The sequence below is a fragment of the Paramormyrops kingsleyae genome, chromosome 13 (assembly GCF_048594095.1).
Source record: "Paramormyrops kingsleyae isolate MSU_618 chromosome 13, PKINGS_0.4, whole genome shotgun sequence".
NCBI lineage: Eukaryota > Metazoa > Chordata > Actinopteri > Osteoglossiformes > Mormyridae > Paramormyrops > Paramormyrops kingsleyae.
The window spans coordinates 10705447-10731808 of record NC_132809.1 but is presented as its reverse complement, the minus strand read 5'-3'; the positions used below and the strand labels follow the sequence as shown (position 1 = coordinate 10731808).

Below are 26362 nucleotides of genomic sequence, written 5' to 3'. Positions count from 1 at the left end.
TCCGACCGCTTTCTGGAGAAGCTGTCGTGGCGACGACTCAAGTTAAAAGACCTGTTTAGCTCATTCTCTGTCACATAATATTTTTCACAGACATTATTTCATCTATAAATAATGAGAGGGGCAGTAAGACCCACAGGCCATTTCACAGATCCTGAGTTGTGTGTTGCCAGGACTGACGCACTGAGAAATAACAAACACATAAATTAAGACAATGGAGATGTAAGGAGGTACAAATTACCCCAGACAGGGTAGAAAACAGCTACTTGTTTGCCTAAGCACTGGATTAACTCAAGCGTAGCCTTGTGTTATGGACTTTGCTTCTGTACTGTTGCTTGGTTTCCTGGTTGGTTTCTGATTGGCCGCCATGGCGATGTCAGAGGCCACAGCAGTATGTCATACAGAGTGGTGGCCATGGCAGGAGTCTCTTTAAGTCACGGTGCATGTCAAATTTACTGGGAGGCTGGAAAAAGGCCTCAGCTGCAGGGAGAAGAGAAGGCCAACTGGAAACCACCCATGATTTTTGGCACCAGCACAAACAGAACTATTTAACATATGTGCCGCGTTATTGGATTAGCAAAACAATATGTAAGTCATTTCTCTATATATATACAGCACAAAGAACTATAAAATTAATATACTGACAATAATAAGAACCACAGTGATTTAATGGTTGGTCTGTATTTCATTCTTTCTACCTGGGTCCTGTGTGTGCACACACTGCTTTTGAATTGCACTGTCCATACTACCCACCCCACAAAGTGCTGACTATTATTATGCGCTGGGTATATAGTAATTCATTGAACGGCAGCTCCCCTACTGGTTGTAAGTAAGTGTTGCAAGTAGATCCTCCTCTGCTGCAGCACGGCTCAGCATGCAACACTCTCTCCCCACTGCTGTAATCCCTCTGGTGCCAGACAGGGCGGCAGAGAGGAGCATGTTGGGGGGGGGGGGGTGGATGAGCGAGGCCAGCGGGGTGATGAGACTGGGGAGATGAATCTGACTGTGACTCCCCCAACTGAGCAGGCTCTGCTAATAAGGCAAGCCCACATGAAAGAGTGCTGTCAACTCTCTGGAGCTTTTTGAAGGCGCGCATGGGAGGGTTTGCGTGATTGTGCACGACTGGGCGGCCACGTCACTCTTTCCCCTCTTCTCTGTGAAGCCCCAAGGGATCTGGGATGAGATGTGATCACCCCTTACCCTGTCAGTGAAAATCAGTCCCACGTTACCAAAGAAACTCCTTATACTTTGATTCCCTGTGGTCAAAAAGACACGACTCTCCAACGGGAACTCATCTGTCACGCTGAGGTATGACGGGAGTTTATTGGCAAAAAAAATCTCTAAAAAAAATACACATCTCAGTGAAAATTGTTGAGTTTGTCTATGGCTAAGATAATGACATAGCACACAACTCCATAAGTATTGCTGAGTGTGTCTATGGCTAAGATAATGACATAGCACACAACTCCGTAAGTTTTATGCAAATAGTTTATCTATAAAACCACTGAAGCAAAATAAGATTTTTGTGTTGCAGTTCTGCAATTGGAACTGATGTGCACCTGCAGTCCAAGCCACTTTTGTACTGTGGCTGTGAAAAATAATGAGAATAACTTGCAGATTGTCTCTTGAAACCCATAATTACTGTGGCAATCCAGTGGTTTATACCAAATAGGAGGAATTTTGTCAAAGCGCTTTTCAAATATGTGGATTTGGCGCCATCTTTCGGTGGATGTGAAACTGCAAAAATAGCTGAAGTACAAACACTGAACATTCAGTTTATTTTTCCATTTCCCAGAAAATAATTTCAGATATGCTTTATGCTTAATTTTGCTTCTTTAAAAAATGCCAGTGGGCTTTAAACTTCATTTTACAGAGTCCAGACATATATTTAGAAGTCAATGCAAGTGTAAAGTATTCACCCAGTAGAGGGTGCGCTGAAATCTGACCTCAGCTACTGCTGGCATGGAATTAAAAAGACCTATTTCTTCTTCAGCATAACTTCAAATATGCCTAGCTATAGTAATTTTTAAGACACATATACTTATAAAAGGGATGTGACTAGCAAAACAAAATAAAATCTTATGTGTGCAATTAATATATATAATAATGATATAAAATAAGTTAGTTATATTGGTTTAGTATTTTTATTGTTCCATCAACATATCATGTTTTATATACATTAAATGCGTCCTTAATAGATTATAGCACAGGCAGTCTGATGGTGGGGCGGGGCGGGGGGGGTAGTCTCCACTGACGTGTCCATTATTCTGTCCCTGCCAATAAGATAAGAGTGAGATGCCCACAGAGCTTGTGTGTGGGGGGGGGGGGGGGGGGGCAATGGGAACCAATGCCAGCCAATAGGAGCCTCAGGGGAAAGTGGGGAGCAGGCTAAGCCATGTTGTTCAGCTTAGTCCATTCAAAGATGTCCTGCTCACAGACGATGTCCGAGTTGATGAGCAGGTAGCGGTCGCCCACGCAGAAGTGCTTCTGGCAAGCGGCACACTTGAAGCACTCCAGGTGGTAAACCTTATCCCGCACGCGCATGGTCATCTCGAAGGCCCGGATCCGCTTCTCACAGGACGCACACAGGCCGTCCTGCCCGAATAGCCTGAATGGGTGTAACAGGGGTGGGGTGGAGAGACAATTATATCTGATCTGCAGGGGAGCATTGGGGGGTGGTTTGTCACAGACGGCAGTAATTATCATTCGGTTCTAAGATAACACATGCCAAGAAGTGAAGAAGTGTTTTGCCTTCCAGACGATCTGGATCAATGGTGGTTTGTGAGGTTTATGTAAAAGATTCATAATTTGGCAATTTAGACTTTATTTTGTGCTCTGTGTCACCTGAAATAGGCTTCAGGTTCCCAATGACCCTGTACTAGGCAAGTAGGTGGAAGATGGATGGATTCATGCAGTATGCGCACACACATACACACACGCACACACACACACACGCACACACACACAGACCAGTACTCATATCTTTGTGGGGACTCTCCATTCATTTCTATGGGCATAACCATAATCCCAACAATGACAACCTTAACCCCCACCCAGCCCTAACCATAACTATTAGTAACCAAACAAAACACAATTGTATTTGCATTTTTAGTTTCTTGATTGCAGTCACGGATTTTTAGAAAATTTAGTGTTCCATTACAGGGACCAGGAAACTGGTCCCCTTAAGGTCAATAAATAGATATTCATCACATTTGGTACATTTGGTTCCCATAAGGTAAGGTATATCCAGACCACACACACACACACACACACAAACCTACATCAGTTCCAACCCCATAACATTTGTGTAGCACAGTGACACCTGTGTTAGGGGTCCCACCTGAGGTAGTCTCTGCGGCACAGCTTCCTGCCAAGCTTGTAGTAGAGCCTGCGGCCCACCTCCCCCAGTCGGCAGCCGCACAGGTCGCAGCTCAGGCAGTCCTCATGCCAGTACTGCTCGATGGCCTTTAGGAAGAATCGGTCGCCAATGCTCTGCTGGCACCCACCACACGTCAGCAAGGAGGGCGGCATCTGAAGGACCTCGTCCACAGGCTCCCTGCCAGAATAAATAATTGCATATTTTTGGGGGTAGGCCATGCATATAGCTCATTTGGCCGCTAGTTGACTTTAAACTCGCTAAAGCTTATGTTTAAGGGCAACACCTCTGGTAATGACGGGACATTAACGCAGCGTATAACTCCAGCGCGCATTTACACCAAATTCACCGCAAGAGGGAGCCATTTCCTATTGAACAACTTCAACGAGAAAACAAACAAGGTTCACTACTGAACTGCAAAAATATTACTCTTAGCAGGGACGGAATAACTTAACTGGGGTCCCTATGCTCACATCAGCATGGACACTCAGGTATTGCCTATTAACTATCCGGTCTGTCAGACGAAGCACTGTTTTTTGCTGGGGCCCTAAGATAGCCATTAATCCGCCCCTAAGTGTTACAGAGAGAATAAATCTACTATATTCTTTAAACTCATACAGCCAACAGTCGTCTATTTTAAAGTTTCACACACGACTTTAGCAGATGCCATTCAACATCATACGAGTTAAAACAGCCTCTCCCAAACTCGAAAAACTTAATGTATTAGATGAAGACACCCAATAAATGTTAGTATCTCTGAAAACATATCAGATATTAAAGTGAAACTTTTAGTTAAGAGCGGCAGATGGGGTGTCCATTCAAGCCAGTTAATAAATTACAGTTTTATTTACGTGGCTGTTCCTACTTTCCCTGTCATACTTTCACGCCTCTCGATGATAAAGGCATTTTGAAAGTTTGCGGTGAACAGCACCATTAGCGACTTGGCCGAAACTTTATTCAGCAGGGTCCAGTAATACATACGTGTATAATTTAATACTCTGACGCATGGTTCTGAGAGCACTTGGGTAATCAAGAACGCAAAATAATTATTCATTATATTACTATCTAATTAATTCTAATATCTACTAAGGGGAAAAAAACTGGTGACGCTATTTAATGTGTATTACTTACTCAGTAGCCTCCAGGCTCTTCCTCTCAATGGCAGATGACATTTCCAGCAAGACGCTCCTGTACAGCAGCAACTGGGATGGCACCAAAGAGATGAACCAGCGGTGCCCCGTCTCACGCTTCAGCTCTCACTCTGCTCACTTTCGGGTTCAAATCCTGCCCGAACCGGACCCATACGCGGCAGAGTCCGGCAAAACGCTCGCTGCACCTGTTTCAGCGGCAATTCATAATACACATGGCCGCTGCGGGAACATAGCACTTACTCGGCTACCATCAGTTGCGGAGTTCCCGAGAAATATATAGGCTATATATTAAAGACGCGCTTGGGAAGCGATGCGCATCTCCAGCGGAAAATGCGCTATTCTTTTAGTGCCGGCTATTTCCTGGTGGTTTGTAGATGTCGCATTTAGTGACAGAATGATTTTTTCAGAGGTCCGAAATAGAGGCAGCGTTAATTATTTATAACGCGTCTCGCCCGGCAGAGTTACAAAGGATGCTCTATGGCAGCCGACGCGTTGCTCACTGAATCGCTCCCTCCTTGCGCCGTTTAATTTGAGGTGTGCTGCAGCCCTTAGTGCCGTGCAGTGGGTATTTTTAAAGAGCTGCCCCCTCCCTCCCTCTCTCCCCAGCCCCCGATCGACCCCCCCGGGTTTCTTGTTTCGTTTCCTCTTTCCTGCTCACGACTCCCCAACGAAGTGGCGTTTAAAGCGACAGCGACAGCTTGACTAACGGCCCCCCTGAGATACCCAAATCGTGACGGGTTATTCCGCGCCATATGTAAAGCTCCCTCATTTTGAATTTCCATGTGTCTTGTCAGTCGTTTTGTGGCCTTTTTCATGCGTATAGGTCAGTGCATCTAAAGGTGGCTGCATATAGGCTGTAATTTTTATAGATGAATAAATGGTGTTGAGCAGATGTTTGATACCCATTGCGTGTAACACATTCAACATAAAATATACATAGCATATAATTTACCTCTATCGCTTAAAATTTCTATGATCTGTTATTAAAGCGCTAAATGCAAATTAATTCTGCAGGACAAATGTGCAAATGCAAGACTAGAAGTACTTCAATATCAGTCCTCTCGTTACACTACACTACTTTTATTTATTTAGCAAACATGATTACTTTATATTTACAAATGAGGGTCCCTCAAGCATTTAAAGCAAAGGGCCTTGCTCAAAGTCCCTGCGGTGAAATCACGCAGCCAGCCACGAGATTTGAAACAATGACCTTCCAACTACAGGGACAGATTCCTATCCTAAGATTATAAAAATGCAGGTTGCAAAATAATACAAAATACAATTGCCTTTTAGCTCACTGGTTCGTAATAACCTTAGCCTTCAGCTGAAGAGTTTGATCCAGGGAATCAGACATTCATTTTAAATTTGAACTTTAGTGTCATTGAATGGATACGAGTGCAGGTCTGTTTGTGTGTGTGTGTGTGTGTGTGCACTTCAGTATCACTTGAATGGAATTTTATCGTACTTATTGAAAATATGCATCAGGTGTTATCTATTTACTTACCAAAAATTAAATTTAAAACATGATTTTGTCCTATTCATGTCTAGAAAAAATTATGTTAATTTTCTACTGGTGCTCGTGTATTGTCCTAGTGCAGTTGACAATTGTTCAAACTTGGAAAAAAAATTAAAGCAAATAACTAAGACACTGATTTGTTTGCATTAAATTATTTTAATTTATAAATTCCTTCTGTTATAATGGACATCTGTGTCACAGAGGTGCCAAAGGCTTGGTTTGTGTTTGCATCTTATCACCAAGGTGCAGTGGTGCACTGGTGCCTCACACCTCTGGTGCCAGGATTCTAGTCTCCACTCTGGTTCCATGTGTGCGAAATGCGCATGTTCTCCCCATGTTGTCATGGGGTTTCCTCCAGGTACTTCGGTTTCCCCCCACAGTCCAAAAACATGATAAGGTGAATTGGATGAGTTGGCACCTCATCCTGAGTTGTTCCCTGCCTTGCGCCATTAGCTTCTAGGATAGACTCTGGACCCCCCATGACCCTGAATTAGACACGTGGGTGCAGAAAATGGGGGGATTGCTGGACAGACATTACCACTAGAAAGAATGTATTTTCAGATAATACTTAACTGTGTTCTGCGTTGGGTGTTCCTGACATTTGAAGGCTTGTACCTACAGCCATGTACCTGATATATGGTAGCTAAGCTGGTTTCAGGAAAGACCCTTTTGCTGTTCCACTTTATACCCCCACACAGTTAAGTCAGACTCTATTGCAAGCTATCCAGCCTCTTATAGTTTTGACTGATCACTGCAGCACCTGGTTAGAGGATTATTCTACATCTACATCGTATTTAACATCTCTCAGGTGGATGGTGCAAAACGTAAGACTAAAGAGAACTGTAAAGCAACCAGTTACATAACCTTGGTTGTGTTCTGTTTAAATTTTCCTTAAAATCTGTTAAATTTGTTGTCAACCATTTTCTATACACTACACATCTGAAGTAAAACACCAGATGGATTGGGTGACCCATCATAGTGTCAGAAATGAAGAGTTCTTTACGAGAAAGTGGATTTAGTTGTAACCTAGAAGCCAAGGGTAAGACTCTTCCGATTGCACTTGATCCCCCTCCTTGTATACCACCCGGACGGTCGTTCCCGGATAGGGAGAGATTCTCTTATCACTGGCCAGAGCTGCTGTATTCCCTGATCTACTCAGTGTCACACAGCCTGCAGTTGGACTGGGCAGCAAGATAAACCCCCCAGGGCTATGAAGGCAGGCTGTGCAGGCCCCAGGGTCTGGCTCACACCCCTGGGAGTCACACGCATGGCAAACAGAGGCAAAAACTCTTTATCTGCCTTTGCTAGAAAAACAACAGCAAGTAACGGGGCTGTTCAGTGGAATCACTGCAGAAAGACGACAGGCACATCGCTTGGTTTTATTAGTCACCCCCAATTGTTTTGGAACAATAGTGAGGCGGGTATGTATGAACACAGAAAAATGCTTATGTAAAAACTGTCTTTTTAAATTAACTAGAATTGTGATGCTAGTTCAGATTGAGGTTGCAATTTAATTTTCAGTGTGAGCTTAACTAAAAATTTTGGGCAAATGTATTTTTAGAAGCTTAATTATTGTTATCTAGACAGGCACAAGTCTAGATGACATACGTGTGTTGTTTTTATTGCATTTGACTGCCAGAAACTGCAAACATTTGAAATGTTAATATGCGGAGGAACAACCAGTTTATCAGTGCCTCATGGCATTGCCCTGAAGAGAAATGTGTCACTTTCACTGTCCACAGTTTCCTGAGGATTGGACAGGACCAGGACTACAGATGAACAGGAAATAAACTGATGAAGCTGGCAAAAGGTTCAACTGCCGCTGTGCCTTCCTGACTTCCTGCCTGCTGAACTACGCCATCCTGCTGGGTTGCTGATTGGCTGACTGGTTCCAGATGGCTCCAGCTGATAGGAGCAGGGGAGCATGGTGGAGAGAGCTCAAGGCCTTCCATTACAGTCTGCTGGGCTCGCAGAGAGGAGGCACGCCCCCCCCTTTCCATATCCAAAACAAGAACTGTATGATTTCAAAAGCCAATTTCAGCAAGACAAGCGTTGAATGGAAACAGATACTTAATTCTGGTTTATTAAATTGTAGTTTATTGCAGACAGATTTTATTATAGCCTATTTTACCATTCATAATGACATTTTCATTCAGAGACATGCCTATAGTCTCAATGATAGAGCAGAGTAACCATTATACCATAGAGTTGCAGATATACAAGGTTAAATTATACACTGGTGTGCCATACTTCCGCTGGTAGCCTAGGAGACAAGTCATGATAAACTTATTTATTTAACAGACGCTTTCGTCCGAAGAGACATACATTTGACGACATACATCACAGGCCAAACAATGAAATCACTCTACCAACCAAAGGATTTGAACTGGCAACCTTCCAATCATAGGCGTAGCATCCTGAACCACTGAGCCACACAGCACGTTGACGTATTTATGCCTGTGATGAATTTTGATATTTTTCTCCCTCTTACCGAAACAAATCTTTCCCGTCCCAGTTATATGGAAGGCAGAGGGTACAAGGTCTTGTGGAAAATAGCTGAAGTTAAAAAAACACAAGGGTCAGGACTCTTCCATCTCTGTTGTCAGCCCGGACGGCTGTTTCCTCCTCTTCCTGTGAGTTGTGCATTTAAAAATTCAAGTCAAAGTTTCTTCCCACTTCTCCCTTCCCTATAAAAGTTTAATTTCATCCATTTTTACTGAGGGCAGTTTCCCACATCTTTGTTTATTAACTTTAGCCAGCTTATTGTTCGCCATGCCGTGGAATGTCCGGCCACGTGTTTCCGCAAACAAGAATGAAAGTACAGGCCCCATAGTGAGAACTACATTGCATTTACTAAGGTACACCAGATGGATATCTTTTTCTCTAATAAGAGCTGTATGGTCCCATACCACATTAGCGCAATCATTCGTCAATGGCAGACTTAGCCCGTAGATCCATTTCCTGCTGGGAGAGGACCTGAATGCTCTTCCAGCTTACTGATAGAGGACTTTCTGGGACAGCATTAGCAAAATGACTGCTTCCTGTATAATCAGTACTAAAATAGCAATTGGCTCTGTTTTCAAGGTAGTATGCCTGAATATATTTGCAGCACAAATTCCCCGGAGATCCAGCATTTTTATTATAGGCCTATTTGCAGAGAATATAGAAAAGATACAATCTTAAGTCACAAGGACACATGGCCATGAATTCTTTAAAATTTGATTTGGCTCCAAAAGAATGATTAAAGGAAAATGGGTCTCTCCGTGACTGTTTTCAGATGGAGACCAGCTCTGTTGACTAATGGAAATAAAAAGGTTGCGGAAATGAGTCACTTGTTGAAAGGGAACTTCACTCCCTTACAGGGCCTTCCCCTAATCAGTATTATCCCACTAGGAAAACACCTTTTCAATAGCAGAGAGCAATCAAAGGTTTGGGGTGCCATGTTAAATGCTTCCTGCATTTGCCAAGTTGGGTTTTTGGTAAGACAATTGCGTGAAAGTGATCTATATTCACTTAGAACATTGTTTTCTTTTTTACACTGAATGTGGTTCTGGTCTACAACACACAACAACTAACTGACCTCCTTGCTTCATTTAGCCTGTACATATAGTCTAGGGTATTAGGTTATTTTCATAAACATGTAATTACAATTATCCCTGTATATCTTTACATGGGTGTATTTTACAGTGCATATAAGAAACACACAAACACTTAATTCTGTTTTCTGTTTATTCATTTTTGCATAATACTATACACATTAACGTGTACTAATTTTCTCCCGGCGGTAAAATGCAAAGTGTAATTCCACAAACCAAATGAAAAAAAAATACTGTGAATATTGTCTTGTTACACACGCGTGTAAATAAATTTACGATTTTACATTTGTCGTTTTTGGATTGACAAATAAGCTAGATATGTTCCTAGGAGTATTTTATTTAACACTATTCTGGATCATCGTGGGTTTCATAACACTGCTGCGTTCCCATTACCAGACTTAACGCTATGAATCCAGCCAATTAAGCAGACGTTTACTGCCACCTTCTGGGGTAAATGTTAAGCCACTCTAGTGCAGTTTATGTTTTATGTAGTAATGAAGTTTTACTTCATACATACACATGCATAGCCTTAAGCGGTGATGTGCAGTCTCAGAGACCACCACGATAAATGCAAAAATGTTGAACCCTAAGACTAAAATCGCCTTTTAAAACTTTTCAAAGGAGCTCAGGCTAAATGCTACTTTTTCCACAACCGTAGCTGCATAACTTTGTAATCATTAACTGTTTTACAACATTGTTGCAATTAGCGCAGAAATTAGTATTCTGTCTTTAAATGAAATATTATTAGTGTTTACTAATATTGATTGTCATGCTTCTCGAACGAGTTCGTCCAAACCACGTGCTGAATGCATAAGCCAATTTTCCTTATCTACACAAATAAAGGATATGTAATAACCATAACAATCATTTCCTTTATACACGGTCAATGGCATGGAATCCATTAATTTCTCTTCACATGTTATTCGTTGCTAGGCGTCATTAAAGCTTCATGCGCATTACGTGCAAGTAAAACGAAACGCGCGGACTTCTGCGCAACATCGTCAAATAGCACTCATGTATAATTTATCCAACAATAACGACTGGGAACTAATTGCTCTACATTTATAACATTCGCTTTCTCTCAAGTTTGTACATGTTTCAAATGTATTACAATGCAACATCTACGAGAAAATGACAATAAAACTCCAGCTTTGAGCCCTAGCTAGTCAGCTGGCTAAAATAGAAAATCATATCAAAGCGAATCATTGGGATGTTCACTACATTTCCAGTTTTGGAAGTTCGTGTCGTTTGGCATGAAACCTTGTTTTTAGATGGCTTATTAGTTTGCAGTCTTATCTGTCTTTTTTTGTAAGACACAAATAAATCTCAGCTCCTCTCATGTAAGATTTGATAGTTGTGTTTACTTTCCTGTGCATAGGCAAATCTGAGACAGCTATGAAGAGGTCCTTCCTCCATATAAAGTGTTACTTCTACTGTTAGTCTCTCTCAGTTGTCGGTGAGGCCGGCGGGGCGGATCCCACATAAATTTAGGAAACAAGAACATAAAGCGACACAAAAGCTTAGGCAAATTTAAATTAAATACTATCAGTCTTCTCCCCTGTGGACATACATAGTTTAAAAGGTAAGCGAATACGCTGAACTCACCACCAGTACTACACAGGTAGGCTGAGGTAACGTTAGCTAATTAGTTCGATGGCTAATTAGCTACCGAGCCACTGCAGTGAAACCAAAACCCCCATTTTGATGTCGCGATTTTTCATCTTAAACGAAGGACTATAATTAACAATTAAACTAACATTTAACTTTCAGAAGGACACAAATCCGACTAATCGTCCCTTAACAGACGGTTAGCAGGCTGCAAAAGTGGGTAGGTAATGCTAACAGGGTGAAAGTAAGCAGACGAATGAACTAGAATAAGTGGGTCTTAAGTGAACGGGGGTTGGGGAAGCTTTATTAAGTGAGTTTTCTCACAATGCCTGATACCTGGCGAGCAGGAAATGGGAAACGTTTAGGAAAAAATTCAGGGTTATTTCACTTGCTCTCTATAAACTTATTAGCTAAATAGCTAACTACTATTTTCGCCATCGGAGCGGCCCACTCAGACTTACTGGTTACTCCTTTGGTGTCATTATATTTTATTGGTTACCATAGTTTATATTATCCAGAATACATTGGCCTTCCTTTTTGATTGCAAGGATTTTACTGGGGAAACTCGAGCGGAATATTGCATCATGATGTGTTTGCTAGACCCTGGTTCTCACTTTCTAGTAGAGTCATTGTGGGGCAGAAAAGGGATTGATCTTTTTGCCTTGTTTCCGACTTGGTTGCGGCATTGCTGCTCAAGGGGCTCTTTGTTATGTTTCCAGTGCCTAGGTTGTCTGTGGAGCGCGGTGGTTCTGTCTGCAGCTGTCACTGTCATAGGCCCTCTTTCATTCAACTATATCTGGCTTGTAAAGAAAGCCCAACCTGAATAATCATTAATGTGCGGGATTTATAAACAACAACATGCTCAAGACGAGAACTTGTCATAGTTGTTTGGTAATCTATGCCTGGTAAGACGTTTAGCGACCTCCGTGATGTCCTGCCGGACGGGCCTCTGAGCTTTCTAGAACGTGTGAATCGGTGCCCAGTGCTGCATCTGCTTTTCTGTGCATTGTCGATGCCAGAAGTTTCCGACACAATTGTTCATGATGCCGATCCGTTTTCACGCTCACCTAAACCACAGATGCCCTCAGCGACTATTGGCAACCGGGCTGTACAGTCCTCCAGTCCAGAGGTGGGGTCCGCTCCTGGATCGATGGGCCAGCTCACCATGACCGCTCAGTATTCCGAAGCCCACACAGAGGCTATGAAGCAAGTGCTGGGTGTCATCGACAAGAAAGTCCGCAACATGGAAAAGAAGAAGGTAACAGGCCTTTCGGGTCTTATCACCACATAAATTGTCCTCTTTAGAGCTGGTAATTTGGGGAAATATTGGGAGTTAAAAACTTTGGTATCCATCTGTGCTGTGAGGAAATTAATAATAAATTTAAGGATGGTCACGAACTGCTGATCACTTTTTGGGGCGCAGCTGCTTATCATCCTCTTGGCACAATGAATTCTTCAGGGTCAATTTTAAATGCTGTAATCCTTCTAACTGCGTGGTAAGCAGAAGTCAGTCTGAAGAGTTGTGCTAAGTGTTAATTTTAGGAAGTTTGTTTCCTTTGCAAACGACGTAGTGAAATACACAAAGCTGTCTGATATTTAGCCTTCTCGTCAGGGAAATAGATTTCAGCTCAGTGCCGGATGTCTGACAACGAAAGTTGACTATTCAAAGTGCAAGCCTGATAATTGACATGTTGAAGGATAAATTGCCTTTATTCAGATCTTCGGTACTAGTTGTATATGCAAGAGAAATGATGTCGGTTGTGAAATAACAGATCCTTGGTAATTAGGCCCACAAGTTGTTTAATTTGTAAATATTTGGTATTTTCTAATGGAAATAACGAGGCATCTGAAGAGGAAGGCTAGGCTTGCAGATGAGTAATATGTTTATCGAGAGATGAAGTGGTAATGAGATATTTGCAAAATTACGGGACGTTTGGCTGGCCAGCAATGCTGTTTATTGTTATGGCTGTCAGGTTGCGCTCGTGAAAACCGGCTTTAAACGAGCTGGGTCAAAGTTTTATAGCTTCAGGCCACCTTTAGTATTCGGCTTTCAAGTTTATTTTTTCAAAATAACTTGAATTTATCTGCATTTGAACAAGTTTGTTAGTCGAGTTCTCGTTAGCATTGAGTCAGTTCTATCAACACGATTTGTGTATGCGTTTGACGAAGTGATCTTTGGTAGCTCCGTTTCATACGCATGGTTTAAGAAAGGCCGAATTTCCACTATTAATGCAGTACTTCTGCATCTCCCGGTGGAATATGTGGGCTAAGCATTGTCGCGACTTGTGGACGGCAGACATGGTTTGCAGCTAATATGGCGGCCATGGCGAATATCAGCTCGGGACTGAAGGCGGCCTGTCTGGTTCAGAGCACATTGCAGAACACCGGCGCGTAGCTGACCGCCGTCCTCGGTCCCGTCGCTTTCTCCGGTTCTGCCGAAGTTGTTGCAGAATGATTTTCCGTTTTGGCCAAATGTTGGTCTGTGACGAGCAACGGCAGCTGTGCGCCTGGACTTTCTTGGAAATGTGGATCACCACGCGTTTCCTTGTTACCTCAAAATAGAGCGCAACAGTCTGCCCGCTGCTCGTATAAACTTAGGTGTATTTGGGGCATAAATTAAAGCATCGGGGACGTGGTAGAGCTTGCTTTGCATGTCATTTTGTGCGGATGTACAATGCGGTCTCTAAAGAGACACACTTGCAAAACTGTTTCCTTGTGTCATTTCTTGTGCGGTGATCTTTGCCGGTTTTTAAGTCCCGCAGTTTTTCAGGGAAGTTGTATTGCATTACATGGACTATGTCGCCCGCTCCCTACATAAGCAGATGTCTTTCCTCCGTGGTTTCATGAATGCAGGCTTGCATGTGATTTAGTGGCCCACTTAAATTTTTATGCTGTTAATTAATTGTGTAGTAAACTTCATGGTCATATTGTGTTTTGTGATGAGGCTTCTTGGTCTTGAGTTTGTGAGATGTTGATAAGGATCCTTTGGAAAAATGAGTGCTGAGAGACCCTCAGGGTACACAATGAACATGGTGACTTCAAATATATTATCCCTGACTACCTGTTGCTGTTTAGTCCCAGATTCTGTAATAGACTGCATACATTCAGATATTTGAATTTTGCGGTTTGATTTGTATTGGCTAATAAGCTGGTACTTGACATCGGGGCTTCTAGCAAAAGGAAACATTTTGCAAAAGACAATTTCTATGTAGGGTAAACTGGGCATGTTGCAGTTTTGCTAAAGAGATTCACGATTTTTACTGCAGGGCAAGCTGGACGACTATCAAGCAAAGAAGAACAAAGGAGAACGTCTGAACCACGATCAATTGGTAAATGTTATGGTTTTGCGCTTTTGGAAAGCAGATTGATTATTTAATGTGGCCTTCACTTTGTTGGGGCTAAAGGCAGATTTGCAGTAATACTGTATATTCTGCTCCATGCTCTTTTGAAGGAAGCCTTGTCAAAGTTCCAGGAAGTGGCGAATAACCTAGAGTTTGCTCGGGAGTTGCAGAAGAGCTTCCTGACGCTTGGTCAAGATGTAAGTAAATGTTCTGAAGGGGTTGTCTCTGCTTTTTCTGTGTGTACGTAATGTTATGTTGCTGAATCAGTTTCCCCCCTTAGTATACTGTTGAAGTGGATCCTGATTTTCCATCTCAGCTTTTCTAAATCTACATTTCTCTTTTGGGATGATGTGATAGCATAATTTCAGAACCTTGCTTTATGGTCGGACCTTTTACTGCCTTGTAAGGATGACTCATTTGGCACAGTGTCCTCTTGCCCCATGGCTGTAACTTGACCCACACAGATCCAGAAAGCGGTGAAGAAGGCAGCACGCCGGGAACAGCTGCAGCGTGAAGAGGCTGAACAGAAGAGGCTTAAGGCCCTGCTGGAGCTGCAGTTCATTCTGGACAAGCTGGGCGACGAAAATGTGCGGCAGGAGCTGAAGCAGGTTTCCCTGCTTGTGGACGAGGACCTCACTGCCATAGACGAGTTCTACAAGCTAGTGGGGCCAGAACGAAACCAAAATGTCCGGTGAGGCTCGTGTCTGCATGGAACCAGTGGGTGAACATTACTGAGGGTCAGGTGTCCTCATATTTCTGGTAAATATTTCTGCAGTCGACTCAATCTGAAGATTAAGCTGTAGGGATTCCAGTTTCTTCCATGAAATGTAAATCTGGTCTGCACTGATTTCTCAGTATATTCTTATGTAGTGTGTTGCATAACCTGAACTAAGGCTGATTAAAAACAAGTGGTGTGTTCAAATTGCAGGAGGAGCTAGGCGGTACCAAAGGTAGCCCAGATAAAATCTCGATTAGCTGGTGAACTGCAGAACAGCTCTCCTAACTTGACGTGCAGATATTCTTGGACACAAATGGCAAACTAATACATGCATGAACTCTGGCTGGCTAGTTAGCATCTTATCTGTACTCTCTGCCAAAGAATTGTAAGTCCTTGTATAGAGGCTGAGTAATAAGGCCTAGAGACTGGTTTGAGACTTCAAATGATATACTGTAAGTTCTGCCCATCGATTAATGATGCAGCATTTAATAAAGTAATGTGGTGTCAACGGCCCAATAACACTCTGGTCTTGAATGTTCATGGTGTGATGCTTTTGTGGACTGGTCACACCCCCCCCCCTCCAAACTGCCAGTTAAAGTTCAATGATTTTTTTTTTTTCCCTTTGGGTGGTTGTGACTTTGCAGAAAGGAGAGACAAACTACTCAAGCATGTCATGTCTTCTTGCAGGCTGGTGGACCAGTATGAACAGGCATCTCAGCACTTCTGGGAGCTGCTGGAGGGCAGAGACAAGGCAGTGGTTGGTACCACATGTAAGTAGTCATTTTCTTTGGCATTTTGTCATCGTCTTGCATATATTGATTTCGTTGTTCTCTGGAATGTTCTGAAATTTTTATTGCTCTGCCTGTGAAGGTGGGCCTTGCACAGTATGGCAACTTTCCGGTGCGATCTCCCTAGTAGGAGATTTACTGGAGGTGTTTGACGCACAGTGTAGCACTACTTGTGACCGAACGACCCTAAATGACTTCAGTAAAAAAAAAAAAAAAAAAAAACCTGCTAAGCTCGTCAAGCTATGTTGCATACAGTCTGCTCTCAGCCCCGTCCAAAAGGGCAGGCCTGTCCGCCATCTTTAATAATAATAATAATCTTTGGAGGCCCTCCTCACAGGCTGTATAGCTGAAATGGGGATTGGTGTGGTGAACCCTCAAGCTGGGGGCGACAGAGTACTGCTGCGATCTGCCGCTGGGCTGAATGCTGACGGGCCGCTTCCTGACTCAGCAGCAGGGCATTCTGCCAGTTTCCTGCCTTAGGTGGCCAGCCCAGAGAGCCTGTTCTCTGGGGACTGCCAGTGCAGCGCTCTGGAATGTTGTGGGCGACGGCAGCCAGGCTGGGAGCTGCCAGCTGGGCCCAGGCTGCATGCCCCCCCTCCCCAGCCTACATGGCATACACCTATTCACATTCCAGAGGCGCCTTGGCAGGTGCTTGTGTGACAAGGTGGCCCAGTCAGAATATAAATATGTACTGTCAAACTGGTTCTGGTGGTGGAGCAGTCTGACACTTGGGCACTACTTGTAGGTGTTGCTTGTTGGCCCACAAACGTGAATACAGCTGAGCAGCAAGTCGCGTCTGGATTTCTGAATTTGATTCATTCTGCCTTTCTTGGATTTGAAGCATTACACCTGTTCCTGGCTTTTTGCAGAACTGAGGGCCACTTTATGATTAACTGGATTCCTGACAATTTCCTTTTTGTCATTTGCTTTGTCAGGGAATTATGGGGGAACCTATACAAACCCAGGAAAAGGGAAGGGGAACCCACTGGCATTTATAAATAGCAGTGTCAGTGTTGAACCTAAATACAAGTGAATTTTACAATCCATAGACCTCAGTCAGATGCTGTCTTTTGGTGACAAAGATCTTTCCAGAAACATGCGTGGCACTACAAGCCACCAGTCCAGTCTATGTTGAGTCTTGTTGATTGGCTGTGGAGTTGCACCTCAGGCTGTCATTGGTAATGCCTGTGCGGACCTCATGGTTTATGCTGGTCTGTTTGCAGACAAAGCACTGAAGGACACCCTTGACAAGCTTCTGCTGAGCGGCTACTTTGACAAAGCTCATGACCACCAGAACGGCCTATGCGAAGAGGACGAGGAGCAGCTCCCCGCACCAGAGTCTTCGGAGGCGGAGGAACCGCATACAGAGCCAGGTATCCTCACTCCTGTCCACCTTTAATAGGAACTTGTTTACTACAGCATGCGACTGAGTCATCAATTATGTTTATGTGAACCTCTTTCCAGAAGGTGAAGTTGTGGAAGATTACACAGAGCCAATTGAAGTGGAAGCGACAGAGGTGAGCTTCAAATTTTCCTTCTGGCCCTTGCTTCTTTGAAATTATTATTTGTATACATCTTGGTGGTGTGAGTCATGCTTACAACTTTGTTTTGTAGTTTGTAAACAGACAGTTCATTCCAGAAGCCACCTACAGCAACACTGACAAAGAGCAAGGAGAGGAGTGGAATACAGAATCAGAAGTATGTGTCAATAAAATAACCAGTATGACAGCAGTTTAATGCATCCAGTCCAGAATTTCCCAGCCCGGTCCTCGGGGTCCCACAGACGGTCCACGTCTTTGCTCCTTCCCAGCTCCCTGTCACAGTCCACATTTTGCTACTGGGAGCAAGAACATGGACAGTCTATGGGTCCCCAAGGTCTGGATTGGGAAACACTGGTTAATGTATTAAACCATATGATTTTGTTGTATGTTGAATGCTATGTAAATGATCCATTTTCCGTAGATGCAAGAATTAACACACGTGGTTATGAATGCAATAAAAAAATTAAAAAAATAAATAATAATCCTTTGTTCTGCAGGCAGTCAGTGCTCTGCAGCAGCCCCCCCCTGTACCTACAGCCCCTTCCCCCGCCGTACCTGACGTACATCCCCTCGCCCCAGTGACTCCTGTGGCCCCCGTGCCCTCAGCTGACCCTGGGGTCAGGAAGCAGGCTGTGCAAGACCTCATGGCACAGATGCAAGGGCCCTACAACTTCATGCAGGTGAGAGGTTGCCCCTGAGCCCACAACCGCCCGACCCCATCTTTGTCCCCTGTGAAGTCGCTCTAATAGTGCTCTGTGGATTCAAATCCCTCAGGACTCGATGCTGGAGTTCGATAGTCAGACCATAGATCCTGCGATTGTGTCGGCACAGCCCTTAAAGCCCAGCATGGAGCTGCCTCAGATGGTGTGTCCGCCTGGTAAGTGCCGTTTCATCTGACATCTGCTGCAGCGTGTTGGACATGCTGTGTGTATTTCGGACTCTTGTATAGCATTGTGTGTGTGACCCACCCCCTCCACCAATGTTTTACAGTACATCAAGACTCCCGACTTGCACAACCCAACACAGTTCCTGTACAGCCAGAACCAACACAAGTAAGTCTTCCCTGTTCTTCAGTTATGAAGGATCTAGTGTTCTTTTCTGTATGTAGTGACATCCACTGGCATGGAAGCTTTTATCTGAGTTAGGTGTCTTGGATTTGCCCCCCCCCCCCACCCACCCAGGTCCCAATGGTTTCCCCCACACCTGAAGCATTTTCCACAACACCACCCCTCTACCAATCCGCACACCCAACAGACCCCCGACCACCAACAGATGCTATTGACCCCCTCCAGGTACTGTGTGTGTATGTGTGTGGCCACTCCCCTCCCAATCCATGTTTCCTCTGACTGATCAGTTTTGTCCTCCACATGTCTGTGTGACTCACTTTCCTGAAACATGAGTAACCTCCTGATGACCCTAACCCCACCTCCGCTCCCCTTCCGCCAGGCCTCCATGTCTCTCTCGTCCGAGCCGTCGCCCCCCACGTCCCTTCCGGCCGCCTCGCAGCCCCAGGTGTTCCAGCCAGTCTCGAAACCCCTCCACAGCAGCGGCATCAACGTCAATGCAGCCCCATTCCAGTCTATGCAGACAGTAGGCGTCCTGACCCGACCCCAGTCATGTGATCATGATTGACTTCACTGTCCATGCACCCTGCCTTTGATCTCAATGTGCTTTAAAGGGGAATGCCACCCAAAAATTAGTTTTGCTTCATTGTGCTTTATTTAAAGTGTGCTGTGCATGCCTAGAGCTAGTAACTTTCATTATGACATTACCATAGATGTTGCTATTGAAATTGTATAAAGTGCATGCTGTGCCTCTATAAATGTTGTGCAGATAATCCATCAAGTATCACGGTTGGCTTGGGCCTTTTTGTTTTCTGTCACCAAGGGAAAGTAGTGGCACTGTGGTGTATATGGATAACTGCGTGAAATGTTTCTAACAAAAATACTTTGAAGATTTGTGGGTTTGAAATCTGTGTGGAATATAACCCCTTTACAACATGTAACTAGACCTTGTATGGTGCGATTATCCTTTGTAAGTCTTCTTAGTCATAAATGTCTTAAACCTGCTTGGTCAGCAATATTTTTCACGAGTTCCTTGTCCTTCCCTGAAGGTGTTCAACCTCAATGCCCCCGTGCCCCCAGCCAATGAGACGGAGGCACTGAAACAGCAAAGTCAGTACCCAAGTGGCTACAGCCCAGGCTTCAGTGGGCCGGTCCAGCACGCTGTGGAGCAGTCGGAGATGCAGCCGGAGTCTTTGCAGTCCGGTAAGGAAACGGGCCGGCGACTCTGAATAAGGTGCTGGTCGGGAGAGGCAGGGCGGCCACCTCTGTGTGGGGCCCTATGATCGGCAAATCGCCGCTTCAAGCCCCCACCTTGGCAGAATAGTCCCCTGGGACCTTCAGTAAGGTCCCCTCGTCCCCCAGCTCCGGGGGTGCTGTATGCTGGCTGAGCTTGCGCCGTATCCCCCGAGCTCATTCTCTCCCGTCTATGTGACTCATGGAGGCCAGGATGGTGTAGGCAGAGTGTTTTCCCCACAGGGATTAGTATGGTAAACTATCATTATTGTATTCTATAGAGTGGTTTGTGATGGGTTCACACGGCTGGTGCTGGTATCAAATGGCCAGCGTTACCGGGAAGGCTGGTAAGGGTGCACTGCAGAGCTGGGAAGCCTGTTCTCTGGGGAGTGACACTGCTGCAGTGTCGATGGGACCAGTGGCCTGTGCGGGGCTGCCTTGGGGCTGTCACTGCGTCAGCATGGGCTTGGGGAATCCGCATCTCTTTGGCTGCTGCTTGTGCCCTGAGAGGCAACTCTTCCTTGTTGCTTGTTTTAACAATGTGTGATTTTGTAAAATGATCTTATTTGGGGATACATTTGGAAGCAAGCATTTGAAATTTATCCTGTTAGAACAGGGGCGGACAATCTTATCCAGAATGGGCTGTTGTGTTTGTGGGTTTTCGCTGCAACTCCCTAATTAGATTACTAATTAGAGGACTGATTGGCTGAAGAGTCCTCCCACCTGGGTTTGAACAGCTGACCTAAAGATTATCCCAAAAACCTGAATACACACCAGCCCTTTGCGGATAAAATTGCCCATGTGTTAGAGCACATTGTACCAGGTTCATATGGCTTATCCCCTGTAATGGTGATTTACAGTTGGTATGTAGGCATGTTCTATGTAATATCCATCCATGACAACGTATCCTAATCAGGGTCTCTGTGCTGCCTGGAGCCCAGCCCGGGCACATGGCACGAGGCTGCAATGTACTGTGGATGGGATGCCAATCCAGGCAGTGCACAAAGTCCTACAATATGTGCAATTTAGAGATGCCAGTTAACCTAACTGCAGGTGTCCGAACTGTGGGAGGAAACTGTAGTGTGAACACACACACACACACACACACACACACACACACACACACACACACACACACACACACACACACACACACACACACACAGTGGTGGTGGGATGCAAAGCACCAACCCTGGAAATAAACTATTGAGACCTTCGATACATTACATGCATTAGACCAGTGAGTGTGCCATATCAGTGAAGTGTGTGTGTGTGTGTGTGTGTGATTACAACCCATCTGAATTTGTTTGCTTTATGCTTGAGATGGCTTTCATTTGCATTAAAGGATCTTGCCGGATAGATGGAACACAGGAATACAGTTACGCTTTTCAGGCCAGTTTGTAACATTTACTAAGTTGAATTCCATGTGTTGTTGGATCAGTTATTCTAAATACAGGCTCCGCTCCACACTGGAGTGCTTTAGTTCATGCTGAAAGCATTTTCCAGGATTTAATTGTGTAGTAGCTCTGCTGAACTTCAGTGCAAATGCTGCACACACCCATGTAATAAATAAAATCTTCTGTAATCTTACAGTAGTATTGTAGAAATAATTATGCTTTACATTGTAACTGTGCTGTTGTCCCTTTGTCTCTTCCAACCTACCCAGTTGTTGGTGCCTTCCACACCCAAGACCAAACCCTTTCCAGCGTGGGGGGCCACCAGCCCCCGCAGCAGGGCACAGGCTTCAGCAGGGCGGGACAGTCCTTCTATAACAGCCGGGCCATACCTCGTGGCGTGCCCAGGAACTCCCGGGGGATGCTCAATGGCTATAGGGGTCCATCTAACGGCTTCAGAGGTATGGAGGCCTGTGATGAGCCTGACTTCTGCTGCGCCTTGTGCGGTCGTGGAGTTTTGCCATTGATGCTTGGGTTTCTTCTTTTTACCAGGTGGATATGACGGGTACAGGCCTCCTTTCTCCAACACTCCCAGCAGCGGCTACGGACAGCCGCAGTTCAGCACGCCGCGCGATTACTCCAGCAGCAGCTATCAGCGGGTAACATCTGTGTGTCACGGCGCTAATGCTACCTAATGTTGATCCGATTTGTAGTTCATCGGCTTGACTTGTGCAATATACACTACCAGTTGTACATATATTTTCTACATGTGCATGTTACTCACTTAATATATACTAAAAATGCACTCAGTACTTTGCTAACAAATGAATTTACAGTATGTTCACCATTTGACACTTTTACTTTTAGTAGCAAGAAACTTTTCTTTGATTCATCACAGTAACCTCCTCTAGCAGTTATAACAGCAGAGTGAATTCGATGCATTCTTTCTACAAGGGACATTAACCATTGCTCTGTTCCATGGGATGAAAGTTAACTAATGCATTTAAAGTTAGACAGCCGAGAATTTGACGCTGCCATCCCCACACAGCCAGTTAATGATGCCAGACACGCACTGTTGCATGCTCCCATGTTATAAGGGAAACTGACTGACATATTCATTTATAGTTGTTCATTCAGCTTTGCAATGGTTAGCAAGAAAAAAAATCAGCAGTATATTGATTGGTTTTATTTAAAGTGGGTAATACAACTATCTTTTATATATGGGATTTTCAAAATTCGATTGACATTTTGGCTGTCATGTCTGTTCTTCCTGGTTTTACCAAAAATTGGAGCACAATGCAAGCTGTTCAGCACAGTGCTGCTTGTTTACTGTGCGTTGTCCTGCCTGGGGGGGCTCAGGGTCAGTGAAATGATTTCTGGTCGGATCTCTTGCTCTGTCTGACAGTGTTCTGCTCGCTGACTTGATGTGTCCGTTTCCTCAGGATGGATACCAGCAGAACTACAAGCGTGGTGCCGGACAGGGACCTCGAGGTTGTTCTCGAGGTAATGCCCAAGTGATGCGTTCCTAAGCGGCTTGCAGTCTGACATCTTAGGCCACGCTGAACATTTTCGAAATATAAAATGCGTTTGCCCTTGCCCACATTTTGACCTTTTCTGTTTTTCATCAATCCCCTCCCCCTGGATTTTGAAGAGCCTGGTTTTGATGATATTAATCTTAAGTTTTAATGAGTCAAAACACATGCCAAGCTGAAATGATCAGTGCTATGATTTTAAGCAAGCCTGTGTTTGAGGGATATTCCTGTGAACTTGAAAGATTTTCATTAATTTATTTTTTTGTATAAAATGAACCAACCTGCCACTGCTGGTCCAATCCTGGGAGCACTTTTTCCCCTCTTCCTCCGATCGCCCAGTTTATTTTGGTTATTCAGCTTTTAATTTTGGCTCTTAAAAGCATTTTTGTTACATTTTTAATCTCCCAGTTCAGTTTGTAAATTGATGTTGCTTCTTGAGAGAACGTTTCAATAAAGATGTGTTGCATTACCTGCTGTCTGCTGCTAGTTTCTTTTCATTGTCCTTGTTCCTCACTTTGGGGACCCACCCCCATGTCTGGCTGTTTGCTGCTTTGTTTGGCGGGTGGGGGAGGCCAAGGCTTTGCTAGAGCAGGAGTCGTCTGCTTTCACGTTGCTGCTTTCTTGCCCTTTACTCCGGCAGGGCGTGAAGTTGTCACTCTTGCCCAAGGATCATGTCCCATTTTGGGGAAACTTTGGGATTTGGCATTAGCGGAGTCCTTTTAAGGGGGGCAGGATTTTAATTCCTTGGGCAACAGAACAGTACACGCCTACTCCCCACTCCCCCCCTCCATCTTTGCTCTGTGACGTGCACAATTTTACACGACTTTCCTGCTTGAACCTAAACTTCATGCTCTAGCTATTCAAAATGCACTAATCGGAGGCCCATACAAAATGTTTGTTCTGTTTTGCTACTTGAGGTACAAATACATCTTTAATATGAACCTCCACCCAACTCTCCAAAATCTTGACTTGGAGGTGCGTTCTGACTGATCAATACACCCTAATGCTCACGGTCAGGATTCTATCACGATTCTACCGCGTTATTGTTACATTCAAAATAAGTTGATATAATGGCATAACTAGATTCCTAATTAAGTCCTAATTGTACACCTGCTCAGATTTATACTGATATTGCATGCTTGCTTTCTCAGCTCTCAAGTACAGGCACAGAAACAGTTTACTTTTGTATTTGAATTTGACCTGTAAACTAGCTTTGCAGCAAAACCATAAAGTGCACCCCCCACCCCAAGAGAGGCATCTCTTCTGCTGGGTCAGTTCTAGAGCTATGTAACACTGGTCCTCAAGTTTCATAGGGTTAAGTAATGAAGCCCAACCATACAACTGCAACCTGTATAGATTGTAGTGGTATGTATCCATGGTTCACTTCAAATGAGTATGGATACTTGAACCCTTGTACCAGAAAAATCAGCACAGTGGACTAAACAGTCTGCAACCAACCTTCTTGCTGTTGAGTACTTTTGTGGATTTTTCGCCAGTAATACTGGGCCAGGCATTGATATCTTGTCTGTGTTTGGGTTCCAGGTCGTGGGACACCATTCAAACCCGGCAGAGGGGTACCTCATGTGACTGCGCAACAGGCCAACTAACCCGGACTCCAGCATGAACCCCAGAGACGTCTGAATACCCTCCCCCACCCCCAACAATATTCCCACCTCTGACACGTGTGTCTTCCTCAGCAAACCCTGCCCTTCTGGTCTTTACACATCGCTTTTGGAAGCTGAAATCGTGCTCGACTGGAGAGGAAATCGACCTACAATAGACATTTTCAAGGAGGGGCGGTTTAGTCTTTGAAGCCAAATCACCCTTAGTTTTCCTTCAATCCAAACCTTTATTGCTATCCTGTGGTATTAGCCTTAAACACACCAATCAAGCAGGAGAATGTGCTTTTGCTGATGACTTGTAATTTTGGGGATTGCCTGGACCAGAGAATGAAGATCATCATAGGTGTGATGTAATTAGGGTATTGAGGCCAAAGGTCACTTTAGGCCAGCATGCCACCCACTCTGATTTTGCTGCTTTCTCAGATGGAAGTATTTCTGTCAGGTCTCTCCGTCCCTTCTAACTCTGTGATGTGCTGATCCTGTGGACAAACGTTTACTGCACACAAAATTAGATTTGCTTGTACCATTACAGGAACTTTTACTGTGAAGAATCTCTACCAATTACAGCTCAATGAGTCACAATATGAAAGACTATAGCGCAGTTTTTCCCCCCGGCACACTGCAGGTTGTATGCTCTATGATACAGGAAGTGAGGCACTTTAAAGAAGATCACATCTTTCAACAAAATTCACCATTAGGCGAACTCTTTAGCACATAATTTTACAGACTTTTGCACTGAAGAAACCCTCTGTTTGTGTAGTAATTTGTGGTCTCCTGCTATAGAATGAAAATGGGGCCTGTAGGTTTTTTGTTCCAGGAGGGACTGGTTTTCTTGGTGTAACCTCATGTACGCCATCCCCATGACTATACTCTGCTGGTTTGGAGAACTGCTACAGGTTGCATTGATATCCTTTCTACGACACTGTCAACAACAAACTATCATTTGTTTTTGTTATACATCAAAAGAAAGGATTAATATTTGGTATTTTATTTCTACTGAGGTGTCTACTCTGTTTTTAAAGTAGAATCAATTAACAGGGTCTGAATGATTCAGCCATTATGAATATTGGCCTAGTTTATCCCAATAAAATGAAGTTTCCCTCTAACATGTAAAAGTCACCATTTCTCTCCAATGACATGCGATCAATAAAAAAAAATAGGTAGTTGAGGGGAAAATGGAAAAATTGGAGCAGAACTGGAATTTCTTTGCTCTGTGTTTCCCCTACATGTGTCTCCATCACTGTGTCTTTGAAGAAAAGGGAACAACGAACTGTAATTACTTCATCTGTGCCTGCTTAACGTTTTGGCTTTAATTGTGTATCAAGGTCTATCTGTGGTCCTTCAAATAAGGACAACTGGGAAAAATTTAAATATACAATACTGTATTTTCTTTTTATTTTGATGTAAACAACAGGTGACATTTTTTCTTTCCCATGACAAAAAGTACTGAGCTCAAAGTAAAATTACACTGAAAACGGTAAAACGGGAAGCTCTTGAATTCATAACATGATTGCTACAAGTGTGTTGACCTGGTTCTAATAGCACAAATGCCAGATAATGTATTATCACAGAACTGAGGAAATTGTTACCCAGTTACATATATGTGTGTGCTTCAGATTGTGCATTGTAGGGTAATCCTTAACTGGTGATTCCACCTTTGGTGACCTCGCAGTTTCCACTTCTGTAACTCCTGTTCACTCTGTTTGGGGAATCCTTATGAATGCTGGTGTTTGGAGAGGACAAATAGATTTAATCTGTCTTCTGGTGTTAACAAAAATAAAAGTGTTTTGTACAATACATGGTATGTACCACAAAACATTAAATATAAAGCACCCCTTGATGAGGAATTCTACAACAAGAAATCTAGGAAGCTGAAGAGGCAGAT

At 43.9% G+C, this 26362-nt stretch overlaps 2 protein-coding genes and 1 long non-coding RNA gene across 3 annotated transcripts; 2 read left to right on the top strand and 1 right to left on the bottom strand.

The window, feature by feature from the left end:
- Positions 1 to 1756: 1756 nt before the first annotated feature.
- On the bottom strand, positions 1757 to 5103 carry lmo2 (LIM domain only 2 (rhombotin-like 1)). Its single transcript, XM_023842047.2, has 3 exons — positions 4505 to 5103; positions 3338 to 3553; positions 1757 to 2605 (listed from the first exon to the last, which is right to left on the bottom strand). Exons 1-3 carry the CDS (start codon positions 4543 to 4545, stop codon positions 2386 to 2388), a joined length of 477 nt encoding a protein of 158 aa, XP_023697815.1. The 5' UTR covers positions 4546 to 5103; the 3' UTR covers positions 1757 to 2385.
- A 2124-nt stretch (positions 5104 to 7227) lies between these two features.
- LOC140578159 (uncharacterized) lies at positions 7228 to 8146 on the top strand. The gene is made up of 2 exons (XR_011982203.1): positions 7228 to 7461; positions 7783 to 8146. It is a non-coding gene; the product is annotated as an uncharacterized lncRNA (long non-coding RNA).
- A 2912-nt stretch (positions 8147 to 11058) lies between these two features.
- On the top strand, positions 11059 to 26274 carry caprin1b (cell cycle associated protein 1b). Its single transcript, XM_023842116.2, has 19 exons — positions 11059 to 11218; positions 12323 to 12502; positions 14511 to 14573; positions 14696 to 14782; positions 15050 to 15276; positions 15991 to 16073; positions 17315 to 17464; positions 17556 to 17608; positions 17706 to 17789; positions 18130 to 18312; positions 18407 to 18509; positions 18623 to 18684; positions 18814 to 18924; positions 19079 to 19222; positions 19746 to 19899; positions 21596 to 21784; positions 21876 to 21982; positions 22766 to 22826; positions 24398 to 26274. The coding sequence occupies exons 2-19, from the start codon at positions 12323 to 12325 to the stop codon at positions 24460 to 24462; spliced, it is 2106 nt and encodes a 701-aa protein (XP_023697884.2). The 5' UTR covers positions 11059 to 11218; the 3' UTR covers positions 24463 to 26274.
- The last annotated feature ends 88 nt before the right edge of the window (positions 26275 to 26362 follow it).